This window comes from Salvelinus namaycush, chromosome 3, assembly GCF_016432855.1.
Source record: "Salvelinus namaycush isolate Seneca chromosome 3, SaNama_1.0, whole genome shotgun sequence".
In the NCBI taxonomy this organism is placed as follows: Eukaryota; Metazoa; Chordata; class Actinopteri; order Salmoniformes; family Salmonidae; genus Salvelinus; species Salvelinus namaycush.
Genome location: NC_052309.1, coordinates 15,889,476 through 15,910,086, shown reverse-complemented (window position 1 = coordinate 15,910,086; position 20,611 = coordinate 15,889,476). Strand labels below are relative to the sequence as shown.

Below are 20,611 nucleotides of genomic sequence, written 5' to 3'. Positions count from 1 at the left end.
ACCCTAAGATCAAATAACATCTCACTCCTGTTGAGTTAACTTTAATGAAAGGTCTATCTGAGCCTTATAACTTCTTGTATTAACTCCTAAATGCTTGTGTTGGTGTGTTGGTGTGTACGTTTGTCAGTGTGTATGTGTGTAATACAGTAAGAAGTGTTTGTGTGTGTGTTTGTCAGTGTGTATGTGTGTAATACAGTAAGACGTGTTGGTGTGTGTGTTTGTCAGTGTGTATGTGTGTAATACAGTTAGACGTGTTGGTGTGTGTGTTTGTCAGTGTGTATGTGTGTAATACAGTAAGAAATGTGTGTGTGTTTGTCAGTGTGTATGTGTGTAATACAGTAAGACGTGTTTGTGTGTGTGTTTGTCAGTGTGTATGTGTGTAATACAGTAAGAAGTGTGTGTGTGTTTGTCAGTGTGTAATACAGTAAGAAGTGTTGGTGTGTGTGTGTGTGTGTGTGTGTGTGTGTGTGTGTGTGTGTGTGTGTGTGTGTGTGTGTGTGTGTGTGTGTGTGTGTGTGTGTGTGTGTGTGTGTGTGTAAGTGTGTATGTGTGTAATACAGTAAGAAGTGTTGGTGTGTGTGTTTGTCAGTGTATGTGTGTAATACAGTAAAATGTGTTGGTGTGTGTGTTTGTCAGTGTGTAATACAGTAAGAAGTGTTGGTGTGTGTGTTTGTTAGTGTGTAATACAGTAAGAAGTGTTGGTGTGTGTGTTTGTTAGTGTGTAATACAGTAAGAAGTGTTGGTGTGTGTGTTTGTCAGTGTGTAATACAGTAAGAAGTGCTGGTGTGTGTGTTTGTCAGTGTGTAATACAGTAAGAAGTGCTGGTGTGTGTGTTTGTCAGTGTGTAATACAGTAAGAAGTGTTGGTGTGTGTGTTTGTCAGTGTGTAATACAGTAAGAAGTGTTGGTGTGTGTGTTTGTCAGTGTGTAATACAGTAAGAAGTGTTGGTGTGTGTGTTTGTCAGTGTGTAATACAGTAAGAAGTGTTGGTGTGTGTGTTTGTCAGTGTGTAATACAGTAAGAAGTGTTGGTGTGTGTGTAATACAGTAAGATGTGTTGGTGTGTGTGTTTGTCAGTTTGTAATACAGTAAGAAGTGTTGGTGTGTGTGTGTTTGTCAGTGTGTAATACAGTAAGATGTGTTGGTGTGTGTGTTTGTCAGTTTGTAATACAGTAAGAAGTGTTGGTGTGTGTGTTTGTCATTGTGTAATACAGTAAGATGTGTTGGTGTGTGTGTTTGTCAGTGTGTAATACAGTAAGAAGTGTTGGTGTGTGTGTTTGTCATTGTGTAATACAGTAAGAAGTGTTGGTGTGTGTGTTTGTCAGTGTGTAATACAGTAAGAAGTGTTGGTGTGTGTGTTTGTCAGTGTGTAATACAGTAAGAAGTGCTGGTGTGTGTGTTTGTCAGTGTGTAATACAGTAAGAAGTGTTGGTGTGTGTGTTTGTCAGTGTGTAATACAGTAAGAAGTGTTGGTGTGTGTGTTTGTCAGTGTGTAATACAGTAAGAAGTGTTGGTGTGTGTGTTTGTCAGTGTGTAATACAGTAAGAAGTGTTGGTGTGTGTGTTTGTCAGTGTGTAATACAGTAAGAAGTGTGGGTGTGTGTGTTTGTCAGTGTGTAATACAGTAAGAAGTGTTGGTGTGTGTGTTTGTCAGTGTGTAATACAGTAAGAAGTGTTGGTGTGTGTGTGTTTGTCAGTGTGTAATACAGTAAGAAGTGTTGGTGTGTGTGTTTGTCAGTGTGTAATACAGTAAGATGTGTTGGTGTGTGTGTTTGTCATTGTGTAATACAGTAAGATGTGTTGGTGTGTGTGTTTGTCAGTGTGTAATACAGTAAGAAGTGCTGGTGTGTGTGTTTGTCAGTGTGTATGTGTGTAATACAGTAACAAGTGTTGGTGTGTGTGTTTGTCATTGTGTAATACAGTAAGATGTGTTGGTGTGTGTGTTTGTCAGTGTGTAATACAGTAAGAAGTGCTGGTGTGTGTGTTTGTCAGTGTGTATGTGTGTAATACAGTAACAAGTGTTGGTGTGTGTGTTTGTCAGTGTGTAATACAGTAAGATGTGTTGGTGTGTGTGTTTGTCATTGTGTAATACAGTAAGAAGTGTTGGTGTGTGTGTTTGTCAGTTTGTAATACAGTAAGAAGTGTTGGTGTGTGTGTTTATCAGTGTGTAATACCGTAAGAAGTGTTGGTGTGTGTGTTTGTCAGTGTGTAATACAGTAAGAAGTGTTGGTGTGTGTGTGTTTGTCAGTGTGTAATACAGTAAGATGTGTTGGTGTGTGTGTGTTTGTCAGTGTGTAATACAGTAAGATGTGTTGGTGTGTGTGTGTTTGTCAGTGTGTAATACAGTAAGATGTGTTGGTGTGTGTGTTTGTCAGTGTGTAATACAGTAAGATGTGTTGGTGTGTGTGTGTTTGTCAGTGTGTAATACAGTAAGATGTGTTGGTGTGTGTGTTTGTCAGTGTGTAATACAGTAAGAAGTGTTGGTGTGTGTGTGTGTCAGTGTGTAATACAGTAAGAAGTGTTGGTGTGTGTGTTTGTCAGTGTGTAATACAGTAAGAAGTGCTGGTGTGTGTGTTTGTCAGTGTGTAATACCGTAAGAAGTGCTGGTGTGTGTGTTTGTCAGTGTGTAATACAGTAAGAAGTGTTGGTGTGTGTGTTTGTCAGTGTGTAATACAGTAAGAAGTGTTGGTGTGTGTGTTTGTCAGTGTGTAATACAGTAAGAAGTGTTGGTGTGTGTGTTTGTCAGTGTGTAATACAGTAAGAAGTGTTGGTGTGTGTGTTTGTCAGTGTGTAATACAGTAAGAAGTGTTGGTGTGTGTGTTTGTCAGTGTGTAATACAGTAAGAAGTGTTGGTGTGTGTGTTTGTCAGTGTGTAATACAGTAAGAAGTGTTGGTGTGTGTGTTTGTCAGTGTGTAAAACAGTAAGAAGTGTTGGTGTGTGTGTTTGTCAGTGTGTAATACAGTAAGAAGTGTTGGTGTGTGTGTTTGTCAGTGTGTAATACAGTAAGAAGTGTTGGTGTGTGTGTTTGTCATTGTGTAATACAGTAAGAAGTGTTGGTATGTGTGTAATACAGTAATAAGTGTTGGTGTGTGTGTGTTTGTCAGTGTGTAATACAGTAAGAAGTGTTGGTGTGTGTGTTTGTCAGTGTGTAATACAGTAAGATGTGTTGGTGTGTGTGTTTGTCAGTGTGTAATACAGTAAGAAGTGCTGGTGTGTGTGTTTGTTAGTGTGTAATACAGTAAGATGTGTTGGTGTGTGTGTTTGTCAGTGTGTAATACAATAAGAAGTGTTGGTGTGTGTGTTTGTTTGTGTGAGAGAGAGAGAGTGTAGTGTGAGAGAGAGAGAGAGAGTAGTGTGAGAGAGAGAGAGAGTAGTGTGAGAGTGGTGTGAGAGAGAGAGTGGTGTGAGAGAGAGAGAGTAGTGTGAGAGAGCGAGAGTAGTGTGAGAGTGGTGTGAGAGAGAGAGAGAGTAGTGTGAGAGAGAGTGAGAGTAGTGTGAGAGAGAGAGAGTAGTGTGAGAGTAATGTGAGAGAGAGAGAGTAGTGTGAGAGAGAGCGAGAGTAGTGTGAGAGAGAGAGAGTAGTGTGAGAGAGAGAGAGTAGTGTGAGAGAGAGAGAGAGTAGTGTGAGAGTGGTGTGAGAGAGAGAGAGTAGTGTGAGAGTGGTGTGAGAGAGAGAGAGTAGTGTGAGAGAGAGAGAGTAGTGTGAGAGAGAGAGAGAGTAGTGTGAGAGTGGTGTGAGAGAGAGAGAGTAGTGTGAGAGAGAGTGAGAGTAGTGTGAGAGAGAGAGTAGTGTGAGAGTGGTGTGAGAGAGAGAGAGTAGTGTGAGAGAGAGCGAGAGTAGTGTGAGAGAGAGAGAGAGTAGTGTGAGAGTGGTGTGAGAGAGAGAGAGTGGTGTGAGAGTGGTGTGAGAGAGAGAGTGGTGTAAGAGAGAGAGAGTAGTGTGAGAGAGGGAGAGTGGTGTGAGAGAGAGAGAGTAGTTTGAGAGAGAGAGAGAGTAGTGTGAGAGAGAGAGAGTGGTGTGTGAGAGAGAGAGAGTAGTGTGAGAGAGGGAGAGTGGTGTGAGGGAGAGAGAGAGAGAGAGAGTGGTGTGAGAGTGGTGTGAGAGAGAGAGAGTGGTGTGAGAGGGAGAGAGAGTAGTGTGAGAGAGAGAGAGAGTAGTGTGAGAGAGGGAGAGTGGTGTGAGAGAGAGAGAGAGTGGTGTGAGAGAGAGAGAGTAGTGTGAGAGAGAGTGGTGTGAGAGAGGGAGAGTGGTGTGTGAGAGAGAGAGAGTGGTGTGAGAGAGAGAGAGTAGTGTGAGAGAGAGAGAGTGGTGTGAGAGAGAGAGTAGTGTGAGAGAGAGAGAGTGGTGTGTGAGAGAGAGAGAGAGTGGTGTGAGAGAGAGAGAGTAGTGTGAGAGAGAGAGAGTGGTGTGAGAGAGAGAGTAGTGTGAGAGAGAGAGAGTGGTGTGAGAGAGAGAGAGAGAGAGTGGTGTGAGAGAGAGAGAGTGGTGTGAGAGTGGTGTGAGAGAGAGAGTAGTGTGAGAGAGAGAGTGATGTGAGAGAGAGAGAGTGGTGTGAGAGAGAGAGAGTGGTGTGAGAGAGAGAGAGTAGTGTGAGAGAGAGAGAGTGGTGTGAGAGAGAGAGAGAGAGAGAGAGAGAGTGGTGTGAGAGTGAGAGTGGTGTGAGAGAGTAGGAGAGTGATGTGAGAGAGAGAGAGTAGTGTGAGAGAGAGAGAGTGGTGTGAGAGAGAGAGAGAGTAGTGTGAGAGTGGTGTGAGAGAGAGAGAGAGTGGTGTGAGAGTGGTGTGAGAGAGAGAGAGTGGTGTGAGAGAGCGAGTAGTGTGAGAGAGAGAGAGTGGTGTGAGAGAGAAAGAGTGGTGTGAGAGAGAGAGAGTGGTGTGAGAGTGGTGTGAGAGAGAGAGTGGTGTGAGAGAGAGAGAGAGTGGTGTGAGAGAGAGAGAGAGAGAGAGAGAGTGGTGTGAGAGGGAGATATGTTTTTATTCAGTCTTTATTACTGGGTCTGCTTGAGACTTTGGGGTTATGGCTAAACCATTCAGCCTTTGTGAGAAGTGTTCAAGAGCGTCTGCAGAGAAAAGCTGCAGTATAAGGACTACATTACCAGTATAGAGGGGCAGAGGGAGCTAAATAGAGAAGTTAGTGCTCAGAACACTTGCTGGGGTTCGCTCACTTGACACATTCTATACTAGAGAGATATAGAAAGAGAACCCCTTTGTTAAAGGAGTGTGTATTAAACAGAATTAATTTAACAGAGATGGAGTCTACCTACCTACCCCTCCTGCTGTGTTTACACCCCATATACTCTGTAAAAACCTGGCTGACATACAGTAACCACTGGCCAATAAACCTAACAAACTTGCCCTTACACACCCCAGCAGACGCCCCCCAAGCACATTCTCTCTATCTGCCCCAAGGAGGTGACCCAAACTCAACCATGGACCCTTAACAGCCTCTGTTTTGACCTCTAAACCAACCAGAGGCCAAGGGAGTAGGCATGTAGTCCTGTAATATATAGGGTTGAGTCAGTGTGCTCTATACCGGGCCATGGGTCTGCTCAGACAGGGAACCCTGTCTCCCCAAGGGCAGAAATGTACAGTCTATCCCCCCCCCCCCCCCCCCCCCGAAACAGCAGCCCCCAATCACTCAGTGAGTCCATAAGAAGTGGGGAGTAGACTGTACATGGAGAGAGGTACAGTAGTGTGTGATCAAATGGATCTTAGTGAGAGACTAAGCAGCTCTCCCAGCCTGTAGTTTTACTCCATGCCTCTATCCCTGGGGTCTGGGATTTTCCCTGTTTTATGCCAAAGGGGGTTATCTTTCCCTCGCAGGAAAAATGACAACAGGTACTTGGAATGGATGGAACTTTCCTGTAGCCAGCCTGCAGCAGTGGGAAAAAGGAGTCTCTGTCCATTCTGTCCCCCTTGCTCTGCCTTTACGTGAGTTTCTATAAAACAAAAAACAATCTGGACAGAGTCACAGCCCTGATAAACTCATAAAAGGGTACCTTCTTATGCACAACAGATATACACATGAAAAGGAATGTGTGATAGTCAGTGCATCCAAGGCCACAGCCATGGGCCCAGACCCCTCCTCTGACAGGGTGGTTAGATTAGAGTGGACGGAGTGTGCTGCTCTTAAAGGAACACACTGACTGGATGTGTCTGCTCAGCTCTCTTCTGATTCAGCACTCATGAATCACACACACACACACACACACACACACACACACACACACACACACACACACACACACACACACACACACACACACACACACACACACACACACACACACACACACACACTTCCGAACTGTTTTCAATGGTTACAGTTAGTCCTTACAGCATACCGTACCAAGGCTGTACTGTTGCCTATTTACATAATATTACGTCTGTACCAGGGGTTGGAACCGGAATTTCGTTCTGAACAGAACTATTATTTTTTCCATCCCATTCCACTGAATAATGTTCTGAACCGGTAAAAAATAACGGTTTATATAGTTCCTTTCTGTAACTTTTTCAACCTCTGAAATATATATTTTTTTACATTTAGCTCGACACTAAATTACTTCACCACTCAGTGCCGATAGAGTAGCTTGCTATATGGAGCGGGCAAGCTATAGTTGTTTACATGCGTTGGACAGACCAGTATAGGGCGTGAGGTCTGACTGACATTTTGTGGGTGGGGAGAGAGCGAGAGAGGGTGGGGGAAGAGGCTTGGCTTGAAGCGCTTGGCATCTTGTTATAACATGCATTATCTGAATTAGGCCCACAAAATTATATTCCTTCTATGAAGGAACTTTGAATGTCTTTGAACATCCGAGAGTTGGCGTAATGTTGGACAAGAGCTAGCTAGCTAACAAGGTTGTGTGTGCAGAGTGGCACTAGATTTCAAATGTAGTGAATAAAATCCTATGTGAAACGTGATAACTGTTGTATCCTTATCTATCATTTAAAAAGTTAATGCATTCTTATCTAATTCAAAATGTGTTCTACTTCATTTCTGAATCACACTTGTAACGTCAGTAGGCTACATTAGGGGGAGGGGCAAGTAGCCTGCACACACACACACACACACACACACACACACACACACATTGGCAAAGATTTTAATCTGGCAGGTGGACACTGCAATACGTTTCTGAGTGACACCTTGAGGGTTTTGCATAGGCACTTTGTTAAGTTTTTTGTGGGACTGGAAAAAAATGCGGGGGAAAAAAACGGAACTTAAAATAGAGTTATTAACCAGTTCCCATGCTTTTAAAATAACGGTTCTGCTCCAAAACAATGTAGATCACTGTCCTGTTTTTGATTCTGTTCCTCAAACCAGTTCCCTGAACCAGTTCCAAAACCTGGTCTGTACTGACTTTACTGTACTGAAAATGTCTTGTCCAGATTTAAAGTTTTGTTTTTTATTTGGCTGATGAACTGACTGCCATTGACCAAAGCAATGAATTACTATGACTGCCTGGATCAATACTAGATCAATACCGTCTGCCAATAGCATCATGATAAAGAGAGAAAAAGAGGGAAGGAGAGAGAAGGGGAAGAGAGACAGATAATGGAGGGGGACATGACATGACCTAGGGGTTCTTATGGGCCCTCCATCCAGACAATAAACTGATCAATCTCTTCCCATACTGCCCCCACCTCTCATCTGATTGGCTCTTGGACAACAGGGGCCCATGGTGGCCATTGGTCCAACTGTACTTACTCTATTGAATAGTGGCTGTCTGATACTCAATAGAATTCATTGGGAATTGATTGAGTCTCTGTAGAAATGGTGAAGAATGTTCCTGTCAGGTGTCTACTCAGGATGAGAATTATTATTTTATATGTATTCCTTTATTTAACTAGGCAAGTCAGTTAAGAACAAATTCTTACTTACAATGACGGCCAAACCCGGACGATGCTGGGCTAATTGTGCGCCGCCCTATGGGACTCCCAATCACGGCCAGATGTGATGCAGCCTGAATTAGAACCAGGGACTGCAGTGACACCTCTTGCGCTGAGATGCAGTGCATTAGACCGCTGTGCCCCTCGGGAGCCCAAGACTATAATACTGGCACATACATTTCTCATAATCAAAACACAATAGTGGATTTGTGTATAAGCAGCTGAATAACAAACAACTGGTCAGAGAGGTACTGTTAACACTTGCAGGGTCGAGGTAGTAACGAACACAATATTTACCTCAGTGTAAGTGGATACACATATTACTGTTAATGGCTGGCTGGAGTGGGGATGTTGGTTTAGGACCTACAGGGAGACTGTGGTGCAGTAGTTCATGCTCTGGATGACCTAAGCTCACTCCTCCTCCTCCTCTTAATAGCATTACCATGGAGCACAAACAGTGACCATTTAAGTCTTGGTCCATCATTGCGCTGGTTTGCAGTAAGTGGAATCATATAGCGCTTATGACAAATAGAGCATGTCTGTTTTCTCTGTATTGTCATCAGTCATGACCACTTTGTGTTTATTATTACTCATATGAGACTTGTAACATAGTGTAATATAGGCTTGATGACCGCTGCCTCTCTGAAGGTTGTTGTAGTCACTAGTCGAGGTGCTCTGAGCCCTATACCGGCTCTCTCTGGTGTAGCAGGCTGAATGGCTGAAAGGCTAAGAGGGGAGAAGGTACGGTCCACTGGCAACACGAGGGCCCAGTTGTTCTACTAAAGTATATGAGCAGAACTTTGTTTTGCTCCGTGGTTGAGCCTACCCTATTCTGTTATTGTAGTTTGGATGAAACACTTGTGAGGGTGTAGCTGGTCTCTGCTGGATAACCCACAGCAACACTGGCTGAGTCCTGTTAAAATACCTGTTAAAAGTCTCTCTCTCTCTCGCGCTCTCTCTCTCGCTCTCTCTCGCGCTCTCTCTCTCGCTCTCTCTCGCTCACTCACTCACTCACTCACTCACTCACTCACTCACTCACTCACTCACTCACTCACTCACTCACTCACTCACTCACTCACTCACTCACTCACTCACTCACTCACTCACTCACTTCACTCACTCACTCACTCACTCACTCACTCACTCACTCACTCACTCACTCACTCACTCACTCACTCACTCACTCACTCACTCACTCACTCTTCACTCACTCACAGGTAGGATGGTTGGGACTGGGAGAGAGTACTAAAACGTTAAAGCTGCTATATGTTTTATTTTATTAACCTTTACTTTAACAGGGTGTCATATTGAGACCAAGTCTCTTTTTTAAATGAGCCCTGCGCATTACAAACACACACATCAATAAAAAACACAATGAAATACTGTTCACTTAGATCGTTCATGTTTTATATTCCCTATTGTAAATATAAAATGGCAACTTAATAAGGTGGTCTCCAACAACATATTCACACCGTATGAATATTCATAGAACATTATAATTGTTTTGGGTTGTATTCATTCATGTATAGGATATACTGCTCATATTGATAGTGAGGTATAAGTATTCATTTGGGGGCTCTATAACATCGTAAACAAAGGTAGCTGCAACGTTTCCATTGAGCTGCTCTGCCAAAACGAGTGTGAGATATATGGCCTTGGATATTGAAACGACATGCCACACACTCGTTACAGAACTGCTCTTGAGACCGCCACACACGCACGCACGCACGCACGCACGCACGCACGCACGCACGCACGCACGCACACACACACACACACGCACACACACACAGAGCACAAGGTATTTCTTGTGAGAGTTCTCCAGTCTTGCTGTGTGTACTAAGTGTAGCCCTAGCAGGGCATTGCTGTTCCAGTCTCAGGCAGGAACATTGAGGTGAGGCCAGAAAAAGAACAGCAGGGTAGCTTTCACCAGACACTGTCACCGTTTCTGAGGCTACGTTGCTATGGCGACAGTGCTAAGGCGTTTAGATTTTTCAAGCCTGTCTGGAAAGAGTGAGTTGAAGAGTGGAGAAAGTGTCACGTTCGGTAGCATTGATTTACTCTAACTTTAATTTACCTTAGTTATGTGTGCACTTAAGTTTTACTGCAAGGTTGGCGCAGCCATTTGAATGACAGTGTCCATATAATTATGTTTGGTCTGTCCTGGGTCTATGTCTGGTCAGTCCTGGGTCTATGTCTGGTCAGTCCTGGATCTATGTCTGGTCTGTCCTGGGTCTATGTCTGGTCTGTCCTGGATCTATGTCTGGTCTGTCCTGGGTCTATGTCTGGTCTGTCCTGGGTCTATGTCTGGTCAGTCCTGGGTCTATGTCTGGTCAGTCCTGGGTCTATGTCTGGTCAGTCTTGGGTCTATGTCTGGTCAGTCCTGGGTCTATGTCTGGTCAGTCCTGGGTCTATGTCTGGTCAGTTCTGGGTCTATGTCTGGTCTGTCCTGGGTTTATGTCTGCTCTGTCCTGGGTCTACAGTACCAGTCAAAAGTTTGGACACACCTACTCATTCAAGGGTTTTTCTTTATTATTACTATTTTATACATTGTAGAGTTATAGTGAAGACATCAAAACTATGAAATAACACATATGGAATCATGTAGTAACCAAAAAGTGTTAAACAAATATATATTTTATATTTGAGATTCTTCAATGTAGCCACCCTTTGCCTTGATGACAGCTTTGCACACTCTTGGCATTCTCTCAACCAGCTTCATGAGGTAGTCACCTGGAATGCATTTAAATTAACAGGTGTGCCTTGTTAAAAGTTCATTAGGGGAATTTATTTTGTTCCAAATGCATTTGAGTCAATCAGTTGTGTTGTGACAAGGTAGGGGTGGTATACAGAAGATAGCCCTATTTGGTAAAAGACCAAGTCCATATTATGGAAAGAACAGCTCAAATAAGCAAAGCTAAACGACAGTCCATCATTACTTTAAGACATGAAGGTCAGTCAATACGGACAATTTCAAGAACTTTGAAAGTTTCTTCAAGTGCAGTCGCAAAAACCATCAAGCGCTATGATGAAACTGGCTTTCATGAGGACCACCACAGGAAAAGAAGACCCAGAGTTACCTCTGCTGCAAAGGATACGTTCATTAGAGTTACCAGACTCAGAAATTACAGCCCAAATAAATGCTTCACAGAGTTCAAGTAACAGACACATCTCAACATCAACTGTTCAGAGGAGACTGCGTGAATCAGGCCTACATGGTCGAATTGCTGAAAAGAAACCACTACTAAAGGACACCAATAAGAAGAAGAGACTTGCTTAGGCCAAGAAGCACGAGCAATGGACATTAGACTGGTGGAAATCTGTCCTTTGGTCTGATGAGTTGAAATGTTCTTTTTTTTTTTTTTTTAAAGCTGCCTTTGTGAGACACGGAGTAGGTGAACGGATGATCTCCGCATGTGTGGTTCACACCGTGAAGCATGGAGGAGGAGGTGTGGGGGTGCTTTGCTGGTGACACTGTCAGTGATTTATTTTGAATTCAATTCACATTTAACCAGCATGGCTACCACAGCATTCTGCAGCGATAGGCCATCCCATCTGGTTTGCGCTTAGTGGGACAATAATTTGTTTTTCAACGGGACAATGATCCAACACACCTCCAGGCTGTGTAAAGGTTATTTACCAGAAGGAGAGTGATGGAGTGCTGCATCATATGACCTGGCCTCCACAATCACCTGATCTCAACCCAATTGAGATGGTTTGGGATGAGTTGAACCGCAGAGTGAAGGAAAAGCATCCAAGAAGTGCTCAGCATATGTGGGAACTCCTTCAAGACTGTTGGAAAAGCATTCCAGGTGAAGCTGGTTGAGAGAATGCCAATAGTAAAGCTGTCATCAAGGCCAAGGGTGGCTACTTTGAGAAATCTTAAATATATTTTGATTTGTTTAGTACTTTTGGCTACTACATGATTCCATATATGTTATTTCATAGTTTTGAGATATTCCCTATTATTCTACAATGTAGAAAGGAGTAAAAACAAAGAAAAACCCTTGAATGAGTAGGTGTGTCCAAACTTTTGACTGCTACTGTTTGTCTGGTCTATCATGGGTCTATGTCTGGTCTGTCCTGGCTCTAAGCCTGGTCTGTCCTGGCGCTAAACCTGGTCTGTCCCCTCTCTGTGTCCCTGTAGCCAATGTGTTGGATACCATAGTGCTACTGAGGAACCCTGTAAGAGACAGGTCAGACAGCAGGAAGGAGGAGGGTGGGAGTACAGCCCCGGCTCCAGCACAGAGGCTCCTCTGGTGTCACTGTTACCCTCACTGTTCTGAAGACTCCAACAATACCTGCAGGTATGTTACACACACACACACACACACACACACACACACACACACACACACACACACACACACACACACACACACACATAGTGTTTATTACATTAGATTTAGATTGTTGATATAACCTTCTCAGCACCATGAAATGTGTCATTATAAAATAGCTGAGATAGTAAAATCCTCTCATATTATGTTGAAAGATTGTTGACAATGGATGATGGTGATGCTTGTGGTGGTGATGATCAAGATGTAATGATGAGGCTAGTGGTGGTGGTGATGATCATGGTATCTCTTCAGGACTGATGGTTGTTGCTTCACCATGGTGGAGGAAGAAGAGGGAAGTCTCCCTGTGCTGACCTCTGGATGTCTGGGGCTGGTAGGCTTAGAGTTCCAGTGCAGGGTAAGTATGCTGTGTGTGTGGCGTATATGGCAAAGCCATGAAGTGCAGGCAGTCACTGTAGAAGCACAGGTAAACCAAATGTATAAGCTCGTGTAAGTCGTTATAAACCATCTATGACTCACTACATCTCTCCAAGCAATCTCTTAAAATCAGACCTTATGTACAATGACAGCAATATGTCATACCAGCCTTGTGTCGAACACAGATTCTTCACCATCAATAAGCAACATTGTAAAAACCCTCTAGTCCTTCAAACTGTTGTTGAGTCATTAGGGTTGTGTAGATGTAGCAGTGTGTTTATGGTGTGCCACAACAGGACAACGGAGGTCCCCATCGGAGGAGGGCTGTGGAGTGCTGTACAGACCAGGACTACTGCAATACAGACCTGCATCCTACTTTACCACCACTGACGACCCCTGGTAAGACACACAATTCCACCCAGTCAACACACTGAAACTCTGTCCTCTTGTGCGCGGGTGGCTTTCAGAGTGGGCTCCCTCAGCCTGCACAGGGGTGGGATGGGTAGTAACAGTTTAAACTGTTACAAACCACAGTGTAGTGCTGGCTGGAGTGGCGTGTGCTGCTCTGGGGCAGGAGGAGACGGGGGAAGCTGGGGAGAGGCAGAGGGAGGCAGATGAAATGGAGCCAGCAGGCTTGGCTTGTTCTCTCACCCTCTAATGAAAAGGACAGCCTCTCCCCAGGGCCTGCTTGAGTTTCCTGCCCCGCCACGGATGTGAGATATCTGTCCATCTGTCACTCCTCTAGCTACACACCAACAGTCGCGCACACACACAAAGACAAATTGATTTGTCAAATGTGGCAAATTGTAAAATGAGATCATTTCTGTGTGTGTGTCTTTCTTAATGTGTACAGTATGTGTGGGAATGATTTACAGGAGGCTGGCAGAAAGGCTGGCAGAAAGGGCAGCACTGGGCTTCAGGATTTGCCATGGCGATGTCAGTGTGACACCGGATCTGTGAGATTCAGGAAGGGGATGTGATCGACCACACACTGAGAGAGGAGCAGGGAGAGATAGGAACAAGAGAAGAGGGGAGGTGGGGGAGATAGGAACAATAGAAGAGGGGAGGTGGGGGAGATAGGAACAAGAGAAGAGGGGAGCAGGGGGAGATAGGAACAAGAGAAGGGGGGAGCAGGGGAAGATAGGAACAAGAGAAGAGGGGAGCAGGGGAGATAGGAACAATAGAAGAGGGGAGGTGGGGGAGATAGGAACAAGAGAAGAGGGGAGCAGGGGGAGATAGGAACAAGAGAAGCGGGGAGGTGGGGGAGATAGGAACAAGAGAAGCGGGGAGGTGGGGGAGATAGGAACAATAGAAGAGGGGAGGTGGGGGAGATAGGAACAAGAGAAGAGGGGAGCAGGGGGAGATAGGAACAAGAGAAGGGGGGAGCAGGGGAAGATAGGAACAAGAGAAGAGGGGAGCAGGGGAGATAGGAACAAGAGAAGAGGGGAGGTGGGGGAGATAGGAACAAGAGAAGAGGGGAGCAGGGGAGATAGGAACAAGAGAAGAGGGGAGCAGGGGAGATAGGAACAAGAGAAGAGGGGAGGTGGGGGAGATAGGAACAAGAGAAGAGGGGAGGTGGGGGAGATAAGAACAAGAGAAGCGGGGAGGTGGGGGAGATAGGAACAATAGAAGAGGGGAGGTGGGGGAGATAGGAACAATAGAAGAGGGGAGGTGGGGGAGATAGGAACAAGAGTAGGGGGGAGCAGGGGGAGATAGGAACAAGAGAAGAGGGGAGCAGGGGAGATAGGAACAAGAGAAGAGGGGAGCAGGGGGAGATAGGAACAAGAGAAGAGGGGAGCAGGGGGAGATAGGAACAAGAGAAGGGGGGAGCAGGGGGAGATAGGAACACGAGAAGGGGGGAGCAGGGGGAGATAGGAACAAGAGAAGAGGGGAGCAGGGGAGATAGGAACAAGAGAAGAGGGGAGCAGGGGAGATAGGAACACGAGAAGAGGGGAGCAGGGGAGATAGGAACAAGAGAAGAGGGGAGCAGGGGAGATAGGAACAAGAGAAGAGGGGAGCAGGGGAGATAGGAACACGAGAAGAGGGGAGCAGGGGAGATAGGAACAAGAGAAGAGGGGAGCAGGGGGAGATAGGAACAATAGAAGAGGGGAGGTGGGGGAGATAGGAACAAGAGAAGGGGGGAGCAGGGGGAGATAGGAACAAGAGAAGAGGGGAACAGGGGAGATAGGAACAAGAGAAGAGGGGAGCAGGGGAGATAGGAACAAGAGAAGAGGGGAGCAGGGGAGATAGGAACAAGAGAAGAGGGGAGCAGGGGAGATAGGAACAAGAGAAGAGGGGAGCAGGGGGAGATAGGAAAAAAAGAAGAGCGGATGTGGGCGTTGGAGAGTGCAAAGGAAGATGTCTGAGATTTAGCAATATTTGGAAGTTAACTGTTATGAACACATTAATGGAGAACTGGTGCTGTTGAGGTGACCCCGTGTTAGGTTTAGGTCTGTGGAGCAGACTAACTGCTCTTTCTCTCTCGCTCTCCTGTAGATTACGTGGACAGCAGTATCCACCCCATTGCTCTCTTCATCTCTGTCACAGTGTGCTGCATCATCCTGGTACTCATCATCATCTTCTGTTACTTCAGGTGAGAGAAAACACATGGACTTTGACTCTGAGGAGACATTTACTCCTGAGGTGCTGACTTGCTGCACCCTCGACAACAACTGTGATTATTATTATTTGACCATGCTGGTCATTTATGAACATTTGAACATCTTGGCCATGTTCTGTTATAATCTCCACCCGGCACAGCCAGAAGAGGACTGGCCACCCCTCATAGCCTGGTTCCTCTCTAGGTTTCTTCCTAGGTTTTGGCCTTCCTAGGGAGTTTTTCCTAGCCACCGTGCTTCTACACCTGCATTGCTTGCTGTTTGGGTTTTAGGCTGGGTTTCTGTACAGCACTTTGAGATATCAGCTGATGTACGAAGGGCTATATAAATACATTTTATTTGATTTGATTGGTAACATAGACCAATGTAATGCTTTTAGCAGAATTGTAGCTTTGTATTACTGACGACTTTACCACTGTGTCTTCCAGGTATAAGCGTCAGGAGTCGCGACCTCGCTACAGTATTGGTCTGGAGCAGGATGAGACTTATATCCCTCCTGGAGAATCTCTGAAGGACCTGATAGAACAGTCCCAGAGCTCTGGATCAGGATCAGGACTCCCCCTGCTGGTGAGACCTGAACCTCACACATTAGCAACCAGGTTCCACGTTTTATTAGTTGTATGTACAGGATACACATGGTATACACAAATGTCCAACAAAATGCTTACTTGCAATGGAGAATCAGTCCAGCAATACAGTGTTGTAGAAAGACCTTCCTCTCTCAATGTGCTAGTTATGTTGAATTAGATGTAGAAATTGTGATAATGACGTACAATGATATAGCATATGAAGATGTTGATGATTACAGTGTTGATGACGATGATATTGATGACGGTGTGTGTTTTTCTGTGCTCAGGTGCAGCGCACCATAGCCAAGCAGATTCAGATGGTGAAGCAGATAGGTAAGGGCCGCTACGGAGAGGTGTGGATGGGTCGCTGGAGAGGAGAGAGAGTAGCTGTCAAAGTGTTCTTCACCACAGAGGAGGCCAGCTGGTTCCGAGAGACAGAGATCTACCAAACTGTCCTCATGAGACACGAGAACATACTGGGTAAGGAGAGAGGGAGAGATTGAGTGTGTGTGTGTGTGTGTGCGAGTGTATTGTGCGTGTGTGTGTGTGTGTGGGTGTGTGTGTGTGTGTGTGTCTCTGTAGGTGTGCGTCTTTCTATCTCCTCAAAGATCTCCCCGTCTTCTCCCTACCCAGGCTTCATAGCAGCGGACATAAAGGGAACAGGCTCATGGACCCAGCTCTACCTGATCACAGACTACCATGAGAGTGGATCTCTGTACGACTACCTCAAGTCCACCACCCTGGACATCAAGGCCATGCTGCGGCTGGCCTACTCCTCAGTGTCAGGCCTCTGCCACCTCCACACAGAGATCTTTGGCACCCAGGGCAAGCCAGCCATCGCCCACAGAGACCTGAAGAGCAAGAACATCCTGGTGAAGAAGAATGGAGCCTGCTGCATCGCTGACCTGGGCCTGGCCGTCAAATTCATCAGGTAGGACAGGAAGGGACATGTTCCATGCATCAGATCATGAGTGTAGAGATAACAAAACATCCTTATAGAGCAGAATAGTTATACTCCGTTATCTTTGTATACTTTCCCCTGGTAAAAAACATCAGGATCAGTCCAAACTATGGAATCAGGCCAACAATACACGTTTATACAAAGACAGTGTTGCTTTAAAAATGCAACCTTTCTCCCCCTACTCCTCCCTCTCTCAGTGACACCAACGAGGTGGACATCCCTCCCAACACCAGGGTGGGCACTAAGCGCTACATGCCCCCAGAGGTCCTGGACGAGAGTCTGAACCGGAACCACTTCCAGTCCTACATCATGGCCGACATGTACAGCTTCGGCCTCATCCTCTGGGAGATCGCCCGGCGCTGCGTCTCTGGAGGTCGGGCACGGCCCACAATGCTCTGCTTTACAATGTTTAATATAATTTTCATATGTAAAGTGAGCTGATGTGAACTTTGACCTTATGGGCATTCAGACATTTGCCAAAATGCTGGACCGATTTGTATAGGTTCTTATTCAATGTTTTTTTTTTTTATACTGTTCAGTTATTTTACCTTCTTCCAGTTTGTGTATTATCTTACCTCTATCTCAGCTGTGATGATGCAGTATGTAGAGATCCAACATCTCTCTCCATGTGACTTGTGTCCTATAGGCATCGTAGAGGAGTACCAGCTGCCCTACCATGACCTGGTGTCCTCTGACCCCTCCTACGAGGACATGAGGGAGGTTGTGTGCATCAAGAGACAGAGGCCCTCATTCGCCAACCGCTGGAACAGTGATGAGGTGAGGAAACAGCCTCTTTGTGATTGTGTTGTATACTTGAGACTAGTATATTCTTACATAGGTTACTGTGTGTGATGAGTATACAGTATATGTTGATTTCTGACCTCAGTGTGTTTATGTGTTTAGTGTCTCAGACAGATGGGGAAGCTGATGACGGAGTGCTGGGCCCACAACCCAGCCTCTCGCCTCACAGCTCTGAGAGTGAAGAAGACCCTGGCCAAAATGTCTGAGACTCAGGATATCAAACTGTGACACGCTGCTACTGCCACATAGAGACACTCAACACCTAGAGACATGTCCATGGCCTAGTGCCACTCTGCCAGGACCACAGGAGGAGGGCAAGGCGCGTGGGAGAGAGATGGTCAGGGTCTGCTCTCTTTTTGCCCATGCCACTGCCACCTCTGGGATAGAGAGTGTCCCAGTGGGCAGGGTCTGGTCTGGTGTTGCTTTCTGTGAAAGCTGATTGGCGCTCTAAATGAGGGGGGAACACAAGGACAGACAGTGCCCTATGCAGGAGAGGAGGAGTCACTCTCTCCCTCACAGTAGAGGGTTAGGAGGGTGGGGGTCCTGCTCTGTCCATCTAAAGCCATATAACAGTGTTTGTTTTTGTGGTAACACTTTATTTTAACTAGCCACCATCAATCCCCTTCAAACCAATGTCAGAATGTTCATGAAACTTTGACATGTTTACAACATTTATGTAGGGTTATGAGGCGAGTTCAAATAAAGTGTTGCCGTTGTTGCCAATTGTGCTATTTATTAGTCTTTTTTTACAACTGTAGAGAAATCTCTACATACTGTTGGAAGTGAAGTATATATCTCTTGCAGCAGTACTGCTTTAGAAACCCATGCATTTGTTTCTTCTATTCACACAGGAAAAAAAACAGCTGTGGGCCTTTTGACTATCCAAGGGAGCCATTCTTAGTCCCCTGAAATGTCTATGTACTGTATCAACAACTAACTATAGGAGAAAGTGATGCATCATGGTTAATAAGCTTGGGAGTGATGTTACTCAGGCTAGCTGATGGTTAAAAAGCTTGGGAGTGATGTTACTCAGGCTAGCTGATGGTTAATAAGCTTGGCAGTGATGTTACTCAGGCTAGCTGATGGTTAATAAGCTTGGGAGTGATGTTACTCAGGCTAGCTGATGGTTAATAAGCTTGGCAGTGATGTTACTCAGGCTAGCTGATGGTTAATAAGCTTGGGAGTGATGTTACTCAGGCTAGCTGATGGTTAATAAGCTTGGCAGTGATGTTACTCAGGCTAGCTGATGGTTAATAAGCTTGGCAGTGATGTTACTCAGGCTAGCTGATGGTTAATAAGCTTGGGAGTGATGTTACTCAGGCTAGCTGATGGTTAATAAGCTTGGCAGTGATGTTACTCAGGCTAGCTGATGGTTAATAAGCTTGGGAGTGATGTTACTCAGGCTAGCTGATGGTTAATAAGCTTGGCAGTGATGTTACTCAGGCTAGCTGATGGTTAATAAGCTTGGCAGTGATTTTACTCAGGCTAGCTGATGGTTAATAAGCTTGGCAGTGATGTTACTCAGGCTAGCTGAGTCATGCCAATAAGATGGTCTCCCCCATGGTTGTCTTGTTACTGTAATATGAAGAAAAATAATCTCCCCTCACAGTATTGAATTGTTAATAATATTGAAATGTATCGATACTGATGGACTTAATCATGTTAAATGTAAGTTTTGGTTGTTTGCCTTTGGCTTGTGTACATAATAACTCCCTGACCGTCCACTCCACCACTATGGCTTGTGTACAGAATAACTCCCTGACCATCCACTCCACCACTATGGCTTGTGTACAGAATAACTCCCTGACCGTCCACTCCACCACTATGGCGTGTGCCTTATTTAAGCTGTACATATGTGTATAAGAGAGTGTGTGGACCAGGAGAACATTCCCTAATAAAATGATGTCAACGTCCATATCGTCTCCTTTTTAGAGGAATTAGATGATTTCTCACACACACGCACACACACAAAGCAAACAGCAGAAATAGGAAAATCAAGGAAATCCCACACCTTGGGTCAAAGGGAGCTGGAGTTAGGGTTATGGTAGAGCAGGGTTTCCCAAACTCGGACCCCAAAGGGTGCACTACACAGCTGATTCAAATATCAACTAATCATCAAGCTTTGATTATTAGAATCAGCTGTGTAGTTAGGGGGGAAAACGAAACACGCACCTCTTGGGGTCCCGAGGACCGAGTGTTGGAAACACTGGTAGAGTTAGTGTTAGGGTTGAACCAAGATGTGGAAAAGGAGAGTCAGACTCTGCATTCAGTGTTGCATATAAATATAATTTATTATTAGTTTTAAAAATTATTTCTTACACTTTGTACAGGAACTTGACAGAGGAAATGCAAGCATTTGCAAGTAACATGAGAGTCAGACCAAGAATTCGCTACGTTCTCACTATACAATATTACCCATGAAGCCTCAGGAGAACGATGGAATGCAACAGCTAGCACTTTTCAGTACCTACATTTTGTTTATAAAGAATGCAAAGTTTGCATAGACGGCTTTAGAAAAATTCCCAACTGTCAAGACAAAATGATTTGAACCAAAACTAATCAAATGACTGTCGTCAGTACTGCTGCTGTAAAGGAATGTTTTGTTGACAGTTATCTTCAATTATTTTACACATACACCAATGCTATCATACAATCCTTATACTGAATTTCCCATTTCAAATATAAATAAATAGATAATGCATAACATTTTCCATGATTTCACCTTTTTCTATTCCCCCCGCTCAACGTCAACAGCAACAGTCAGTAACTTGGCGCGAAACAATCAAATGACAGCTATTTTGACCTGATGAAAGAGAACGCTAGCGTGGAATTGTACATAATATTATGTCAATTATTTGGTAAAAAGACAATCGTATCAGGCTGCATCAGTCCTAAGAAAAAATATATTTGTCTATCAACAAATGATCCATCTTCCACCGTGGGAGACAGACTCGCATCTCTTCCACTACCCTGGTTCTGTCTCATATGGATGAGGTCATCATCAGAGGACCATACATGATGAGAGCAAGACTGAGATGCTCCATTATACGGTTCCCACT

General features: G+C 44.9%; 1 protein-coding gene across 1 annotated transcript in view; it reads left to right on the top strand.

Annotated features, from left to right (window-relative positions):
- The window catches only part of LOC120044235 (bone morphogenetic protein receptor type-1B-like), a 28,313-nt gene extending 8,859 nt beyond the window's left edge, over positions 1–19,454 (top strand). Inside the window, exons 2-11 of the mRNA XM_038988842.1 lie at positions 12,036–12,195; positions 12,481–12,583; positions 12,900–13,002; positions 15,100–15,196; positions 15,650–15,788; positions 16,078–16,270; positions 16,424–16,721; positions 16,949–17,124; positions 17,398–17,528; positions 17,655–19,454. Of these exons, the coding sequence (XP_038844770.1) occupies positions 12,036–12,195; positions 12,481–12,583; positions 12,900–13,002; positions 15,100–15,196; positions 15,650–15,788; positions 16,078–16,270; positions 16,424–16,721; positions 16,949–17,124; positions 17,398–17,528; positions 17,655–17,780 (1,526 nt within the window). The 3' untranslated portion in view covers positions 17,781–19,454. The remainder of the gene's footprint in view (positions 1–12,035; positions 12,196–12,480; positions 12,584–12,899; positions 13,003–15,099; positions 15,197–15,649; positions 15,789–16,077; positions 16,271–16,423; positions 16,722–16,948; positions 17,125–17,397; positions 17,529–17,654) is intronic.
- The last annotated feature ends 1,157 nt before the right edge of the window (positions 19,455–20,611 follow it).